Source organism: Lemur catta, chromosome 15 (genome assembly GCF_020740605.2).
Source record: "Lemur catta isolate mLemCat1 chromosome 15, mLemCat1.pri, whole genome shotgun sequence".
In the NCBI taxonomy this organism is placed as follows: domain Eukaryota; kingdom Metazoa; phylum Chordata; class Mammalia; order Primates; family Lemuridae; genus Lemur; species Lemur catta.
Window position 1 is genome coordinate 30,881,998 of NC_059142.1, and position 18,855 is coordinate 30,900,852.

General features: G+C 33.7%; 1 protein-coding gene across 1 annotated transcript in view; it reads right to left on the reverse strand.

The window, feature by feature from the left end:
- The window catches only part of STXBP4 (syntaxin binding protein 4), a 143,064-nt gene that overhangs the window by 56,716 nt on the left and 67,493 nt on the right, over window positions 1–18,855 (reverse strand). Inside the window, exons 13-16 of the mRNA XM_045525274.1 lie at window positions 8,293–8,469; window positions 2,901–3,017; window positions 2,365–2,414; window positions 444–577 (exon numbers count right to left, since the gene is read on the reverse strand). Of these exons, the coding sequence (XP_045381230.1) occupies window positions 444–577; window positions 2,365–2,414; window positions 2,901–3,017; window positions 8,293–8,469 (478 nt within the window). The remainder of the gene's footprint in view (window positions 1–443; window positions 578–2,364; window positions 2,415–2,900; window positions 3,018–8,292; window positions 8,470–18,855) is intronic.

Consider the following 18,855-nt stretch of genomic DNA (forward strand, 5'->3'; position numbering starts at 1 on the left):
TTGAACTCACTGTTTCAGCAGTCTTGTCTTTCATATTAATTGTGTTTTGGGGTCTTTTGGTCAGTTGAGTTGTTCCTTATTCCCTCTGTGGTATATTATTAAGAAATTCCTCAATGTCAATTCCTCCCTTCTAGGTTTCCAGTGCTGCTGTGGATTTATTTTTATATTTATTCTTCCTTTTCAAAGAAACTTTGGATGGAAATAGAGGTAAAGACATGTCTTAATCAGCTATTTTCAGTTGGAAGCCATTTTGAGCACTTTAAATAAGGCAAACATTCTCCCCCTATGATTGATGCATTAAGATTTCTACCAACCAGCTATCAATTTTGCTGTAGGCAAACCAATACATTCAATGAAATTAAATTGTCAGACTTAAAATTTTCTTCTTTTGTTTTGTTAAATGAATTATCCAAAAAAAAGTGAAAAAAATACAGAAAACTTACAATCCATATCAAGTATGGCACGAACAGATTTAACAAGTTCCTTAGATTCAAGTGCCAGGGTTGCCAGGATGTTACGTCCATTCCTTCCCAGTGATATCAGGGAAGTTTTAGAAGCTAACACAGCTCTTCTTTCACTGTGAGGGCAATAACATAAAGTTGAACTTACACAACAAACAACATTTATCTTTGCTAAATCTGAATTCATATTCCTTATAAATCTGTACAAAAATATTTCCATTTCTGGGAACTTTATAATTCTTATAGCCATACATGAATTTATTCATATAAAATAATATTTCTGTTTTTAATTCATGTTAAAAATTAGATTGACTTCATATATAGGGATCAAGTAATAGAATGATAGCCCATCTCCTAAATCATTCGTTGGGCTAATTTTGTGAGTGCTTGTGTTTTGCTAACATGATGTAACCTTAATTTAGTTTTGTAGAAATTCAAATTAAGTATATAAATACAAATTTATTAAACAGACATTTACTATTCCTTCTAGTAATATTACATATAATTCAATATATATATATTTGTTCCTGAAATTAGTTATCTCTTAAAGTCTTCCATCTGTTGCTCCTAAATCTGAAATAGCCTAGGACATTTATATCACCTTTTAAAAATGCAAATGTCACCTGAAATGAATGCATTCTGATATAATTAAAAGGCAAAGTTTTCCTCAAAAAACTATTATACTAAAACTTTACTTGAAAAGAGATAATTTTAAACTGATAAAACCATCACTACTTATAATCCATCTTCTTAAGCATGATGCATTAATTCACAAGGAGAGATTAAAGCATCAATTTTCAAACTCAAATATACAGCCTTTACTCTGTGTTGAATGACCAAGGCCAACATCTATATAGAAGATATATGGTATATGAAGTAGATTGGACCAGATTTTACCAGTATTTAACTTTCTAAGACATGGTGAAAAGTTGCTTAATGTAGCAATTTAAAGTTGCCTTTTTTTTCCATGAAGCACTTTAAGGCAAGGGTAGGCTCTGGCTTTTACATAATCACCATTATAAGAAATAAAACATTACATTAAAATGAGCATAAAAGTGAACAACTATAGTTCTCCTAAATTAAAAAAAATGCTGGACATCTAAAATATCTTCATTTATTTCATTTATTAAACTGCTGTTTTCACAGTAAAGGGTAGTTTTTTTCATATGTTTCTGTAAACATATACTGCTAGAAGTAGAAGACATCTAGAACTAGTGGCAGCTATTATAAGGTGAGGAAAAATTACTTTGAAAATGCATAAACAAGAATCTTCTTTTTGTATATGTCTTTCATCATGTATCAAAATGACCATAAACTTGTGTTTTGAAATAAATAAATCTGATTAGTATGTTTATAACTTCTAATAAGAAACTTAAAGTCTGAAATATATTGTGAATAATAAGAAAATCAAGGTGTACTATTATCCAAGTATATATCTTTTATTTATATCTGCTAAATGATCAAAATGAAAGAAACTGATTGTATGAATATATTTTGCAAAATTCTATTTGCCCTAACAATTAATCTGCTGGGTTGAGACTGACCTTTAGCAGTGAATTTGTGACTGGTAACATTTATTCATACACCCACTGTGTAAAGAACTTCACGTTAGTCTCATCCTTACAAAATTCTTGACAAAGACAGGATAGGTGACTCCTACCTCAATTTTAGAGTGCAAGTACAATGATTGGCTAAGTATCTCCAGGAATTTCTTTTATAGAGATGGGACCAAATACAACGTGTTCTTGTACTTATTTCCACAAGATATTAAACAGTAACATCCAATGGAAGTTACGTAGAATCTTAAGACTATTTGAGAGATTTTTAGTATTTTAGTGACAACTGTCACATGGAGAATTTAATCAGTGGCCATACTCTGGAGAAAGCACTTAAATATTCTTACCTTAAATTTGATAAGGGAGCAGAATTATCAGAAAATATTTCTTGAATAGCCTAGCAACAAACAAGATGGTGAAGGAGATATATAAGTTTGATAGTTTTTAAAAAAATGTCTTTATTTGCTTAATTATTAATCTCCCCTGCCCACTGATTAAACAGATGTTTCCGTTATGTGGGGGCAGTGGAATCAGTTATATTAACATGTAATTCTACTCAGAAATATTATAGCTATAAAAACACTTCTTTATCTTTATCAAATAATGTTTATATAGTATCAGGATTTTTAGGAAAACATTCATTAAAACATAGTATATATTTGGGATCATGTTACCCTGTCTCAATTATTTCTCTTAACAATCTATATAATGTTAGCTGGTCTCTTCATCATCTAAGCAATTTAAAATCTGACTATAAGTTAGCATTGCTATTTTGAGGCCAGAGGATGTTTCACTAGCCACCAAACACCATGATGTTTATGTATATGTCAGTTGCCTATATTTCTTAAAAGTGGAAATAATGTAACATAACAGAAAAACTTACCTCTACAAAATGAAGAAGCTTTTCAGTGGATTCCTCAAAAGTTTTCCGAGCCATTTCTGATTTTCGCAATTGGCAGTCAAGTACCGTTATTCTCTTTCTTAAATCCTGAACATTTTCCTAGACAGATATCAAAAAGAGCATCTTATACATTTCTTCGATTTTATATTACTGGTCTCTATTCAATTTTTATAAACTAATATTCAATATTACCACATCATGTATTTTCTCTCTTACTGGACATATCTTTTGATTTTGGGAAGCATGTAATTAATTGCATATTTAAAAGTTAATTCGCATGAGGCAAGGATGCTGCAAGTTTTATGAGATAAGCTGCATATGACTGTATTGATTCTTAGAGTAAATACATTTAAATTAGTTCATAATTTTGGGGGGCAATATATCTTACCAGATGCTGACACAAACCCCTATTATATAGCATAACTAAAAATGCTGAAGATACACACACACACACACACACACGTATATAATGCAATATAATCCAATTAAAATGAAGCTGGCAGGGAAGTAAAGGAATTCCGCAGAGATAAGCAACAGCAATGCTGGGTGAACCCACTGTAGTAAGAGGGGTCTGAAACATAATTTGCTCTGATCCCTGGTGGTCTATAGTTTGGGGTTTGATCAGGCACAAATGGCAAACAAAAGAACTTTAAAGGGTGAACTAGGAAGAAATAAACTTCACAAAGGTAAACAGTGTTCTGATTTTGGCCCTAGTGAGTGAGTAAAAAAAAGTGTCTACTAATTCCTAACCATAAGACTCCACTCATGCAAGTTTAGGGCCAGAATTTTTATTACCTGTGTGGCCTGAAAATCCATAAGCTGAAAATTTAGTTTAAAATGGTCCCAAGCCAGTAGAAGTAAACAGACAACTACTTTAGAGAGAAATTTTTAAACTCAGATTTCAAATAATTCCCATATGTAATGTCAAAAGAACATGACCTCACAATAATAATAATAATAAAAAAAAACAACACATGAGGAAATAAGCTCCATAAATAAAAGTCAGGTGAAGGAAACAAATTATAGGATCAGACCTATAAAGACAACAGATATTGGAGTGATAAGATAGAGAATATAAACTAATTATATTTACTATGTTTTAAAAATTAAGAAGGAATTAAAAGTATAATAAAGGGAAAAAAACTATCAAAACAGAGCCTGATAATAGAAAAAAATCAATCTCAAAAATAAAATGTAAGATACCTAAATCAAAAACTTGATTTATAGATTTAACATCAAATTAGATACAGTTGACAAGAGAATGGGTGAACCAGAAGACAGAGGTAAAGAAATTTCTCATAATGAATAAGAAAGATAAAAATTGAAATGTGAATGAAGGAAAAGGGGAAAAAAAGGAAACCAAAAGGGAGATTTTAACATACTTCCCTGAGTAAATGATGGCTCAATCAGACAAAAAAAATTAATATGAATAGAGAAGAATTGAGCCCCCAAATTAATGGCCCTGATCTAGTGGACTATACAAAACAATAGCATCTAACAGGTGCAGAATTCTTTTCAAGCTCACTTTAAACATTTGTGAACACCAACTACGTAGCAAGCCATGAAGTAAGCATCAACAAATTTTCAAGAGTTGTTAGTTCTATAAACTAGATTCTCTGCCCACAATGCAATTAAACTTTCTGTGCCTCAGTGTTCATAAATAAAGACAATTGTAAGGTAAATTCCATAATTTACAATATGTAAATTCTTCTGAAATTAATCTGTATATTTAATAAATTTTCAGCAAAAATTTCAATAGTTTCTTTTTCTTTTGGTAGAATTGATGAGGTGAGTCTAAAATAGATAATAAAGGATCAGAGGTTATGTAGCCAACACATTTTCAAAAGAAAGAACAGGCAGGATGATCAGATATCAAGAATTACTGTAGGCCGGGCGCAGTGGCTCACGCCTATAATCCTAGCACTCTGGGAGGCCGAGGCGGGTGGATCGCTCGAGGTCAGGAGTTCGAGACCAGCCTGAGCAAGAGTGAGACCCCCATCTCTACCAGAAATAGAAAGAAATGATTTGGACAGCTAAAAATCTATATAGAAAAAATTAGCTGGGCATAGTGGCGCATGCCTGTAGTCCCAGCTACTCCTACTCGGGAGGCTGAGGCAGTAGGATCGCTTAAGCCCAGGAGTTTGAGGTTGCTGTGAGCTAGGCTGATGCCACGGCACTCACTCTAGCCCGGCGACAAAGCAAGACTCTGTCTCAAAAAAAAAAAAAAAAAAAAGAATTACTGTAAAAGATATGGTAAGCAACACAGTGTGGTTTTTACAAAGGAATATACATAGACCAATGAAAAAGAATAGAGAACTTCAAACAAATCTACACACACATGGACTCTTCATATATGACAGCTGATTTTGTAGATCAATTAGGAAAGAAGGGGCTTTTTAGTAAACAATGATAGATAGTTGGTTATTCATTTAGAATAAACAAAGAATGAAAAAGATCCCTACCTCATACAGTGCCACAAAATCAATTACAGCAGGATCAAAACTTAAAACTTTTAGAGGTAAACATAAAAGAATATCTTTATATCCTTGGAAATGGAAAGACTTCTAAAAAGACACATGAGAGAAAAGATTTTTGAGTTTGACTACATGAAAATTAAGAACTCCTGTCCATTTCACCATAGAGTGAAAAGGCAAGCCACAAATTTGGAAGAAGACTTTTATAAAGTATAACTTAATAAAGGATTATTAGTAACCAGAAGAATCATTATACATCTATACGAAAAAAACAAATAATACAATGGAAAAATGGTCAAAGATATGAAGAGACATTTCATAGAGAAATAAATGCCTAATAAATACATAAATATACGCTCAACTGGCTATGCGGCAGGGAGCCTTGGTTTATGGCATTTGCGGGTAACCCTACTATGGTTGATTTCAGGCTACCAACCCAATATCACTGAACATGGAACTGAAAAGTGATGCATGCAATCAAGTCTCATAAGCTACTGTCAACTGGTTGCAGCACATCACTGTCTCAAAATCATTAGTAATCAGGGAAATTTAAATGAAAATACAATGATATAACACTTATTACACCAACCAGATTGATAGATATTAAAAGTAAAATAAGACAAAGGGTCAACAAGTATGCAGCGTAAACAATAATTCCCATTCATTACTGGTGTGAGTACAAATTGATTTGAACACTTTTAAATACAAGTAGGCATTACATGTTAAAGTCAAACAAACAATTATCATTCAACCTAGCAATTCTACTCCTAGCAGATAAATGTTACACATGTGGAGCAGGATATATGTACAAAAATATTTTTGGCAACACCATTCATAACAAAAGAGAACAGAAACAACTGAACGGTCCATCAAATGCAGAATGGATAACTACACTGTTGTATATCCAAGCAACAGAGTACAAAGCAGCAATGAAAAGACATAAACTAGCTATAAACTTCCAATGGATGAATTGCAAAACAAAATATTGAGTGAAAAAAGCAGGTCAGAATTATATGAATATTTCTATTTAGATAAAGTTGATAAACAGGCAAAACTAACAACATATTGTTAAGGGATATATACACAGGTGGTAAAATTATCAAGAAAATGGCTAACACTAAATCCAGGAAAGTGGTTATCTCTGAGGGTAGGGGAGTGGGATGTAATTGGAGAGGAAAATTGTGGCTTCAAAGGTGTTAGTAATGTTTTATTTCTTAAGCTAGAGGTGAATTTAAAAAAAACCCAAAAGGTAAATAAGTAATAGATAATATAAGGAAAAAATTGTAATGAAAAACAAGAGCACTGTTACAAAAATAATCTATGTCTTAAAAATAAATATTTGAATCCTAATTCTGTAACATCTTGGTCAATGTCTCTTTAAGCAATCTCGCACAATTAAAAAAAAGCTTCCTTCTCTTTTTCCACTGGTGTTGAGTTTGGAAAATGTTGAATGTTGAGATGCCCATGTTTAACATCTCTTAAAAAGATTGCTTTCAGAGACAGGTTACTGGCTTAGTTTAGGGTCTTGTTAAGAAGAATGGCATGAGACCCCCATTATGCCAAAACAGAGAAAAACTGAATTAATTATATTACCAGGCAACTTAGGACAAAAATGTTTCTCAGCTGGGAGCTAGTCAAGAGAGACTGCAAATAACCCAAGCCTTAAAAAAAAATTGAATAATTTCATGTGAACTTCTTTAAAGTTATAGTATTTAAATGGTTGATTTTCCCTTCAAAAGTAACTATACTTATTATAAAAAAGTACTTTTAACATTTGATAATTCCCAAAATATTTTCAGAATTGGGTTAATGTCATATAAAATAATCACATATATAACTGGGTCAAAAGTAAAAAAAAAATGTAATATTCCTAAGTATTGCTGCTTTATCAAGTAATATGTTTTCCCTTGGCCTTGTGGTGTTATCAAAGTGTGATGGAAACTTCAGCTTTCTTGTGAAATTGGTTTAAATGAACCAATGCCAGAAATATGTTAGTGACTTTTAAGAGCTAACCAAAGAAAATTTCAGATTTTCTTCTGTAGTTTGCATTTCTAAAACTAGTTTCATTTTTACTCGGTATATTTGAATTATTTAACTCTTTTATGTTTAAATAATCATAAATTATTCAAATTTGCTGTATGTTCTCTTGAAGACTGATTGGATCAGAGATATAGATACCTATTATGTTTATAAGTAAACAACTCTATGAAGTTATAAAATATCTATTTCAATTTATTTAATTTTCTTCCTTATGTCAGTGAAGTAAAAATATATATGTCTGTTATAATTTTTGAAGCCTATTCAATGAATATAGTATGTATTATGTAAAAAAAATTCACATAAAAGTTCACATTGCCTTGTGTGAAGCATTCGGTGTCTTGCTATTGAAATTGGAAGCTCTATCTGAGACTAATTTACTACACCTCACATTAAAAAAAAAAAAAGAAATTCAAACTTTCTTCCCATTAATTATCTTGGGTCTTAGGCAAAAATTCTTTGGCTTTTACACTTCCTTGAGTATTCTAATGAAAGAACAAAACCCATCCCCTAGCACTTCCTCCTTCCATCCCCACAGACAAATTAGCAAGTTTAGAAACAGAAAGAAAAAAACCAATGTAATCAATTAAATGTAAAATTAGTTCCAGGACTTAATGCTGGAGCTTAACAGCGTTGACCAATGACCTATTTTGGCACATGCTTTTTCCATCCCACAGCTATCTGGATAAAGGAAGGCTCAAGACCTTCACATTACTCCCATCACGACACATCATCCTATCATTGAATAATAGAAGACAAACACTGACCTAGTTTAGAAGTGCAGATGAAAAGAAAATGAAAACAGGATACATGACAACGGCAAGGAAACCATGGTAACTAGAAGAGAAGACTGTTTTGCTTACTTTATTTTGGTCAGAATAATCAGCAAGCTGAGCCTTTAGCTCTGTAATCTCGGCCTCTAACAGACAGATCACTTCTTCATAGTCCATTTCCATTCCATGTGCCTGCCTCTGTGCAGCTTCAGCAAGATGAATCCGACTTCGTAGGGCTCTTGATTCTTCAACTACAGCTTTGGCTTCCTAAAGATTTAAAAATTAATATCATTTAAGAAAAAACATGTAAAAATAGTACAGTGGTTTACACAAAATATTTTCCTCATTCTTGAAGTTATAATTCCAAAAAAATCAATATATGTATGTTCTTCACTTCTCAATTTAAAAATTAATATTTATGTTATTTTACTATGTAAAGTAGCTGGTTGATCTCACTTTTTCCTTTGTTGATTTGTTGGGTAATTTTCAGTATGGAATCTCTTAACTTCACACACCTAGCATAACATTTTGAAAATTAGGGAAGTAGAACAAAATTGAACATGGAAAGTAGAAGAATAACAATTTGCTCAAAAAATAAAAAGGGTGGGCTACAACAAAACTCAAGTAGGCGGTAGAATTCATGTTCTAAAAAGACTCTTAGAGTTTTATCACATGCTGCTGATAGATTTATAGTGTTGCGGGGCTTCTCCGAGGACCAAGCCTCAAGGGCTAAAGTTTTCCCCTAGACATCAGTTTAACTGCTACCATTTTGGTTAGAATTTAGTAGCAAAATATACAGCATTATGTGTAGGATGCAATGCTGATAAGACATTTATTAAACACATTTTATGTTTTAGGTGTTTCATATGTCTTTTGTCATTTAATCTTTAGAACAACATTGAGAGAAAGGCATTTTTTATTTATTTAAAAAAAATTTTTTTTAATATATTTTTTTTCCGGCTCCCCCACCCCCACCGAGAGAAAGGCATTATTAAAAACCATTTCACACGTAAGCAAATAGACATTCAGAGAAGTTACATAACCTGTTCAAGAATACACAGTAGTGCCAGAATTTGAACTCAGGTCTACCTGACTCCAACATTATGCTCTCTTTCCACCATTTTACTCTGTCTCTAAATGACAAAATAAAACAAAACACAATAAAACCAAACAAAACAAGAAAACCTCATATACTACAATTCTCCACCTTGGGAAGAGGATAGAGTAGGCAAAACCATTTTTTCTCTCAAAATGTACCTTGGGGGGGAAGAAAAAATGTATCTTGGTGCTAGGTCAAAGACAGCATACCGATATAATTTAACATGGCAGTTATACTGTAAACCATTTCTTTTTCTTTACTTGATGCAGAAATCTCTCTTCTCTGAAGTAGAACTTTCTGCTCCAATTGCCATGGCTAATATTAAACTATAGCTATTTTAATTTTTTTGGAGCTGTTATGGGACATTTGTTTTTGTTTGAGCTTAATACATTTGAAGTGCTCGGAGGCTTAGGAATATGGACATATTCTTAAGGGTCAGTTTTTCATTCATACATTCAATAATGATTTATTAAGTATTTATTATGTGTCAGGTTTCGTTTCAGGTACTGGGAATAGACACTGAACTATGTAGACGAAAATCCTTCCCTCTTGCTCCTCAGAATTTACATTCTAGTTTGAGGAGACTGTAAATTAGGGATTATCAGTGAAGATCTTATTGAGAAGATATCTGATTAGAGACCTGTAGGAGGAATGGAGCCATGATTGCCCAAGGAAGAGCTTTCTGGGCAGAGGGAACCATTGGTGCAAAGGCCTTGAGGTGGGATTGTGCCCTGCATCTTCAGAGAACAGCGAGGAGGCCAGGATGGCAGAGGTAGAGATAGTAGGGGACAGGAATAGGAGACTAGAAAGACAGGAGGACAGAGTGGTAACAGGAGTAAGTATAGAGGTGGGGGTGGAGCAGAGTGGAGTGGCAGATCTTAAGGAAATTTGTAGGCCATTTTAAGGACTTTCGTTTTACTCAGGGTGAGATAGGAAGTGATTGGAGGTTTTGAGCAGAGAATTGATGTGGCCTGGCTTAAATTTTTAAAGGATTACTTTTGCTGCTGTGTTGAGAGTAGACTGTCTGGAGTGTGCAAAGGTGGAAGCAGGAAGAAGAGGAAGGGGACAGGCAAAAATCAACTGTGGCTTGAACAAGGGTGCCAGTGGTGGAGATAGTGTGAAGTGGTTATATTCTAAATATAGCTTGGATGTGGAGCCAAGGGGATAGTTCATCAACAGCATTTATTCAGCAGCTACTGCATCTAGACAACCATGTTATGTGACAAACATACAAAGAGGTAAAAGATACCTTCCCTTTTTCTGGTTCAGCTTAGAATGTGAAGTATGACTTAGATAAACTGGATCAAGAGAGAGTACGTTAGACAAAAAGAACAATGTGAACAAAGGAAGAGAGCCAAGAAGGAGTGTGGCACATTTGAGAAACCAAACTAGACCAATTTTGACTGGAGTAGAGGCTTCCTATAGGGGAGTAACGGATAAAAAAGGTTGAGAAGAAGGAGGGAAAGAGTAGGGCTCTGGTAGAAATGGCATGACAGGCAAAGGAGCTTAAATCTGCAGACATCTTGAGGCCTTGTGAGCAGAAAATGAATGATATGAGAAAGTACTTTAGAAAGCTAAATCTGGCAGCAGGGTGCAGGATGGAGAGATGTGGCCAACAAATTACCTTCCATACCCTTGATTTAAAGAACTTTATTTCCTTGTATCTGAAAGTAATCGTCTTATAATAAAAGGGAAGATCTTTTAGAAAGAAATATATGGGAAAGAAAAGGACATCTACCTAGTCTACTATCTCAGTGGGTTCAGTCCAGGTCATCCAGAGTGTCACCAGTGACACAGCTGGATCACCTTCACACCAGACTGTTGCTGGGCATACAGGAGGAAATGGCTTACCATGTGCCAGCACTGTTCTGGGTGTTTTACATGCATCAACTTGGTTAATCGGCACACTACTATGTGGGGTATGTCTATTATTATTCTCCTATTATTATCCTCATTTTATGCATAGGACATGGATGCACAGAAAGGTTAAGTGACTTACTCTGAATCATAAACCTAGTAAGTGGCAGAGCTAGGATCTGAACCCAGGCAGACTAGTTACAAAGTTCACATTCTTGGCTACTATGCCATATTACCTCACCAACTATAGAAAATGTTAAAACAAAAACTGCTTGTAGATGACAATCTCATTAATGCCCAGCCCTGCATGAGCTTAGGATGCAGCCATTACAACAGACTCAAACATATTTGAGGCTGTTAAAAAGCTCCCCATTTTCCATTCAATCAAGCTTACAAAAATACTGCCTCTGAAGAGAAAGAGGAGGGGCAGAAAATTCTCCATAGCTGCAATGAAGAATAACTAATTTGATGATTTGTCTCCTTCACACTCACTTCATGCAGCTTTTATTCCTCTATAAAAACAGCACTTTTATTTTTGTTCAAAGAATGCTAGTTAATTAAATGAAGAATCTGGATGGAATTTATACAGCCATTATAGTGCACTGATGGTAATACAGTGTGAAATGTGGTTGGGTGGTAAAAGATGCAGAGGTTTTGATGCTGAATAAATTCATGCTATTTCTTTTGTAAATGTACAACTGTCAGGCTGGTGAATGTGACCCCTTAGCAAAGTTCTAGCCCAGTTCCCACTGAATGGCTGTTTAAAAGATTAGTGCATTGAAATGATGACTCTTAGAGGAAGCAGTGAAGAAAAGATAACAGCAGTGTGCCATATTTAGCAATACAGGATCACATAAATCCATTTTCTCTTTTCCTCCCAGGCTGTCTTCTAATAAATAACTGTAAAGCCTCCTATGTCAGTAACAATTGAGCCAGAATTTTCCCAGTGCCTTACCATGAGCCTGAAATCCCATCAGGGCAAATGCTGCAGTCAATTTACTGATTTACTATGTATTGGGTAGAGTTTAATTCAGTTTAGTAAGTTAGACATTACAAGAAAAACTAAGATATAACAGTAAATTATAAAAATCCACATAAGCATTATGCTTTTTAATACTAAGCAGTATGAGCAAATGTACTAGAAGGGAATCCTGAATCATGAAGTAAAATATGACTTAAATTTTTTTGGTGACACTGAAAAAAATGCCTTCAACTCGTGCTGCCCGTTTGTAAAATGAGGCTTATCCACTTCATAATTTCATAATGAATCTTTAAGGAAGATCTGACCAAATTCTTCTTTGAAAATATAATTTGAACTAAACAAAATGTCTGTAGGCTATGAATACTTTGGACTCATACTGGGACAAAGGGCAGTACTGGCTTGGACACAGGATAATGTGCTATGTGTTTTCCCACATGGATTTTTCCCCCCAAGGTAACATGTTCTAGAATAAAAATCATGAGCTTTGGGTGGGACATATCTAGGTCAGAATCTTAGACCTTTGATTTTTTTCACTTTCTGGCTGTTTAATTCTCTAAGACTCAGTTTGTTCATTTGTATTATGGGAAATAACATCTATTTTATAAGGCCAAAATAACTCTCACAAGCAGGTTAAAGAAACTACAACAATTCTTGGTACCATTTTTTCCCTTTCCTCTTTACTGCTTTGGGAAAATATACATAATCACCTATGTGATCAGAAAGCTAGACTAGATAATTTATTAAGGGTTTTCCTGAGACACTCAATGAGTAATACCAGCTCTTGAACTTTAGAGAAGTTGTTTGGAAACACAATTTGCACATGTCTTTTTTAATGTTAACAACAATTATGTAAAATCCTTTCCTCTCTAGTTATGACTCCTAACGGCTCCCTAAAGTAGAAGGAAAGAGCATTAACTGCAGTTGCACATTTGTAATTAGGCCAGCATATCCACATCACTAACCTTAGAAGTTCTGTAATTTTTAAGCTCATCAGTAAATCTTTCAAAATGTCAATGGCTGACGGGAGAAAAAGGAGACTGCAAAGAGATATATGTTTTAGCGTAATGTAACTTATGCTACCAAGCCCTAAAGAATACTTCTCTTATCAGCTTCCTACATCCACTCATTGGAAAACACTTTTTGGTCCCATCACAGCTTGTGAAAAAGATTAAGGGTTACTGCAGGAAGAGGGCTGTTGAACGAAAATGTTAAAAGCAAGTTATGTCTAGTTTCCTTAACTTACGTATTTGATTTATTAAAATATGCGTAATATGCCTCTCGATGGGTGATCTCAAAGTGCTTTGCAGATATTGATGAATGAATCTACAACTCACCCCTTCAGCATGGATGCATTTGGGAGAGAATACAAATTCACAGAACTTTTTATATACCTCCAATATGTGCTCCCTCCTTTCTCTTTCTTTACTTCCCCTCTATGCATGCATCCAGCCCACTACTCCACCTCCATACCTAAACAGTAATTAAGCACTGTGAAGTCTTCATTTATGATGTAATTTGTAGCTATTCCTTAATTTCCATTATTACCACCATATTACTGATTCATGTCTTTATTGCCTCATGCTTGGATACCAGGAACATCAAATCAGTGATCACTCGGCCTATTGTGTTCTTCACTGTAATGTATTCTACATACTTTTGAAAGGAATGATTTTCCTAAAATATTGCTTAAATTCCACCGTAGGTAACCAACCTAAGTAAGTACATGGTACATGATAAACATATCCTGACTCTCCATACTTCAAAGTTCTCCTTTACCTATTCCAAATAATCCTTCTAGCTTTAGTACATTCACCTCTTTTACATGATTATCATATCCAAGTACCTTAACTTAACCATATTTCCCAGACTAAACTCTCCCATACCAAGATGCTTTTAGTCACATTATTCCACTAGGTATATACCCTTTTCCTCTTTTTTCCTTCATCTAGTTCTCACCTGTCCTTCAAAATCTACCTCTGTCCATTTAGTATAAATGATCTTTTCCTCCTTTTAATCTTGTATAATATCTGTTGTCTGTAATTAAGCACATACTAAGTATCTCCTACTGCTTTCTCCTACTGCTGTCTTGAACTGTCATTAAAATATTTTATTACCTAACTTTCTAAAATCAAAGGGTCTTGACTGCCCAAATTAGAACACAAGCTGTCTGAGAATAAAAACCTTATCAAACATGAGCAGGTGCTCCACTTAACATAAAAATGAGATATAAGTGAGTTGAGAAACCATGAAAATGACTATTTCATTTTTCATATTTAATAATTGCCTTAGAGAACTCTATTAGGTAAGAAGCTTTCATAGGGAATTTCTTCATAAAAGGTTTCAGTTTTATGAGAATATTAGTTGAACTATATTTAATTTAATGATTACAATAACAACCATAAACCACACTATGAGAAACACCATATAATAAAAGCAAATGATTTCAATATACTCTTTATAAATTAAAAAAATTCTTGTTTATCAAGCAAATGAGATTATATCAAAACTAAGTGGAATGAAGAAAATATCAAGGTTAAAAAAGGACAGTTATATTTGTTTGACAATTTTATTTCTTGTTTTTTCATTAAATATGTAAGATTTAAAAATTATGCACAATAATTTATATTTCCTTAAAAATTACAATTTTCCATCATGAGTTAATATAGTGCATGCTCTCAAGAACTACATAATCTTAAAGGTTCTTTCCAATCCCATTCAATCCTTGATTCCTCAACTAAAGTAGCAACATCTTTTTATAAAGTGTGTAATACAGATAAATATTAGTAAGTTCAAGAAACAAAGATTTTCTTTAGTTTGTATGAGAAAACAAAATCCTCACTTGACAAGGGAAGACTGGTTAAGCTTTTTGGAAGAAAAGCAGGTCAATCAAATTATAATTAGCTCTAATTAACTCTCCCAAGAGTTGTCAACTTCTTTACCTGCAGCTGCCTCACTCCCCAAAAGGTGCAAAATTGATTTTTGCCTCTGAATGAACATCAAAGAAAATCAAAGAAACAATTTTCAATCTCCTTTATAAAGAAAAGTCTCTAATCAAGGAAAGACACAGTATATCTATCTGATAAATTTTATCATGTGAAACTTCTTCACAATACAAATATTAATTAGTTAAAACCCTGTTTTGATAATATATTTAACCCTGAACATGTGTTTTCTGGTTTAATGAAGGCTGACATAAGAAACTATTTTCCTAATTCTCCAATTCTGGTTATAAATGTAGCAAAAGAGAAAATTTACACTATTGGAAAGTTCCTTTCAAAATTGGAATTTAAACTCTCTTCATCGAAACGTGGTATAGAGCTCAAAGGCTACTTTTTAAAGATATTAAACATTTAGAATTCATCTGAAGTTGTGGTTTAAGGAGATCTGTCTTCAGAACAGAAATGTATTCCTTCAAAATTAACCTTTAGAGATTTAACTAAAATGGAATCAAAATTTTGTCAAATTTTGTTTTGGAGGAACTTGACCAAGAATTCTAAATTTGAAGCTAGATATAATAAGATCTAAATAAGAAGATACTTAAGTTTGATTTGGAAGAATAAATCAGTGAGAACTGGTAAGCAAATTCTGAAGTAACAACAAGAAGAAAGAAAGAAACAAACAAGGTGAGACATAGCCCAAGTTTAAGGCATATAGAAATTTACAATAGTTGGTACCCCTCAAAGAAGAGTTAGATAAAATAGTCATTCACCCAATAAATATTTATTGACAAAGAAACTGGAAAGACCAGATAGCCCCAGACAGACCCTAGATTATGGAAGAATTTAATATATGATAATGGTGATAACAGAAAACAATAAATGACTATGATAACAAACTATCTGGGAAAAAAAAGTATAAAGTGTAGACCCTCATTTCATACCATATATCAAACAAAATATTTTTTTAGATGGATTAAAGAAAGATATGGGAGGGATGTAGGTAAGTATATATCGGAAATATGGCTAGGAATGAACTTTTAAAAAGTTATAAAAAAGGAGAAGTCATAAAAAGATTTGATAACACAAAAACACCTATGTTTAAAAACTATTAAAAAATTAGAAAGGCAATTTGTAGACAGGGGAAAATATCTGCCCCAGAATTGGTAGAATTAGGGTTAATAACTTTAGGATGTAAACAGATCTTAGAAATTGAGGTGAGGAAAAGGGAAAAACAGTGATTGATTAGAGGGAAGAGGAAAAAGCAGGAATGGGAAGGAGATACAGATAAGATAAAGAGCACATAACAGGGGTGTCAGCCTGTCATTAGTGACCACATCAGGAAATCAGTTGCCTTCAATACTGAAGAACTGTGATGGTGTTCACAATTTAACTTGAATTTGGTTATAGACAGCCTTTGGTACCTAACATGGATGAAAATGAATCAAAGTACAGTATTTTCAAATAGAGTGATTTAGTTATATGGGGTTAGTCATGACTAGAGAAGTCTTGTTTTCAACTTTAAAATAGTTTGTGAATAAATCATTTGATACAATGTCATGAGTCTCATGATATGAGTACTGAAAGTGTCTCTCACATAGTAAACTGCCAAGATAAGAGTTTTATGGTATTAACTGCCTTATCACTACTTCCTCCTTGGGTAAAATTTACTAGTTTGTCAGCCAATTATATACATATATATTTTTTTTACTCTAACATTAGAAACATAAATATTTGGCTTCCACATAGATGTTTAAAATACAACCTGAAAGGTGTTCTCTTAGTAACTGACTAGTGGAATTTTAAAGACGTGTATTTGTTTTTAGTTAAATAAGGAAAATTATAGGGTGTAATGCCTACTTTAGTATACAAATATGCCTCTAACTTAACTACTCATCACTTACAGGGAACTTATTATGAAATGCTTTCTAGGAAGTGATGGTTTTGCTCTATTTTTCTTTTTATTTCCCCATAGATTGACAGCTCCTTGTAGACTGTATGTTTAATGTTCATAGTGCCTCCATATAAAAACAGACATTTAATAAATGTTTCTTAAATTATCTTGCCAAGTCCCTCTTATAAGTTGCTATAGGCATGTGTGATATAATTGATGAGAAAGTGTGGCATGGTCCCTGAACAGTCAGAAAATAAGTGGCTCACCGAATGGAACCTAGAACCTTAGAGCATCATCAGTTCTAACTAGGCCAACTGACTACAGGCAATCATCAAGTGAATTGTTCCTATAAAGAATAAGATTATTTCTCTTCCAAATTCTTCTAACACTGGAAATTCTGTGATTCTAAATTAAAATGAGTTCTATATTATAAATAATAAAATTTCTCTCAGAATCCTTAAAATGGTAAGACATTTTCTACATTAAAAAGACAAACAACTATTTGCAAATGGGAATTCTGAAGTAGACACCTTTGTTTGCCGATGCTTGCTTAGAATGCTACATTCACCCCTAGTGAATCACTAGGTATGGCCAGTGTCTGTGCAAACCGGAATGCCAACTGGGCTCTCCAAAAGCTGTCCTGGTGTTCCCTTTCCGAGCAAGCTGTCTTCACCTTAGGTGGTTCCTTGGGCAGAGTATAATGGTGGAGAATACAGGAGTCATTTTCTCAATCACAAAAAGGGGAATTAATGTTGACAAATAAATCCAACTAAGTTTGTTTAATAAGTTTCTTCAATCAGATTGCTGTCTGTCATCATAATAGCTTTATAATTTGTTTTCTCAAAGGGTTTTTTTTTCTTTTTAAAAGACCATTTAAGATAATTGTGGATTCACATATAATTGCAAGAAATAATACAGAGAGGTCCCATGCATTCTTCATCCAGTCTCCCCCAATGGTTACATATTGCATTACTGTAGTAGAATATCACAACCAGGAATACACTCATCAGTAAAAAGGAACAACCTATGGATAAACACAACAATCTGGACAGATCACAAGGGAATTATGCTGAATAAAAACAGCCAATCCCCAAAAGTGACATACTATATGATTCCATTTATATAACATGCTTTTTGTTTTGAGATAGGGTCTCGCTCTGTCACCCACCCTGTAGTGCAGTGGTGTGATCACAGCTCACTGCAGCCTCAAACTCTTGGGCTCAAGTGATCCTCCTGCTTCAGCCTCCTGAGTATCTGGGACTACGAGCATGTGCCACTGCACACAGCTAATATATAACATTCTTGAAATAGCAAAATTATGGAGATAGAGAATAGATTAGTGGTTGCTAGGCATTAGGGAAGCAGGTAGAAGGAGGTGGCTGTGGCTACAAAAGAGCAGCATGAAGGATCTTTGTTAAGAGGGTTTTTTTTTTTTTTTTTTTTTGAGACAGGCTGTCACTCTGTTGCTCGGGGTAGAGTGCAGTGGTGTCATCATAGGTCCCAGCAGCCTCAAATTCCTGGGCTCAAGTGATCTTCCTGCCTCAGCCTCCTAAGTAACTAGAACAATAGGTGTGCACCACTACACCTGGCTAATTTGTAAAGAGGGTTTTTAATAGAAAATAAAAGTTGACATTCTGAGGCCACATGTGACCATCTGAAATGGAAACAAATATTTTACTATATCATGTTTTTAGAACAGAAAAGACTGACAAATCAAATATATGTATTTTTCTTCTTTTTCCCTCTAAAGATGAAATAGCATTTTAGAATACCTACTAGTACTATACTGAAAAACTGTTAAAAATTCAGATCACTAAAGAAGTGTAAAAAGAGTGGGAAGTCATATTAATTCTAAAAATTGGAGGCTTTACTGTCTCATAAATAA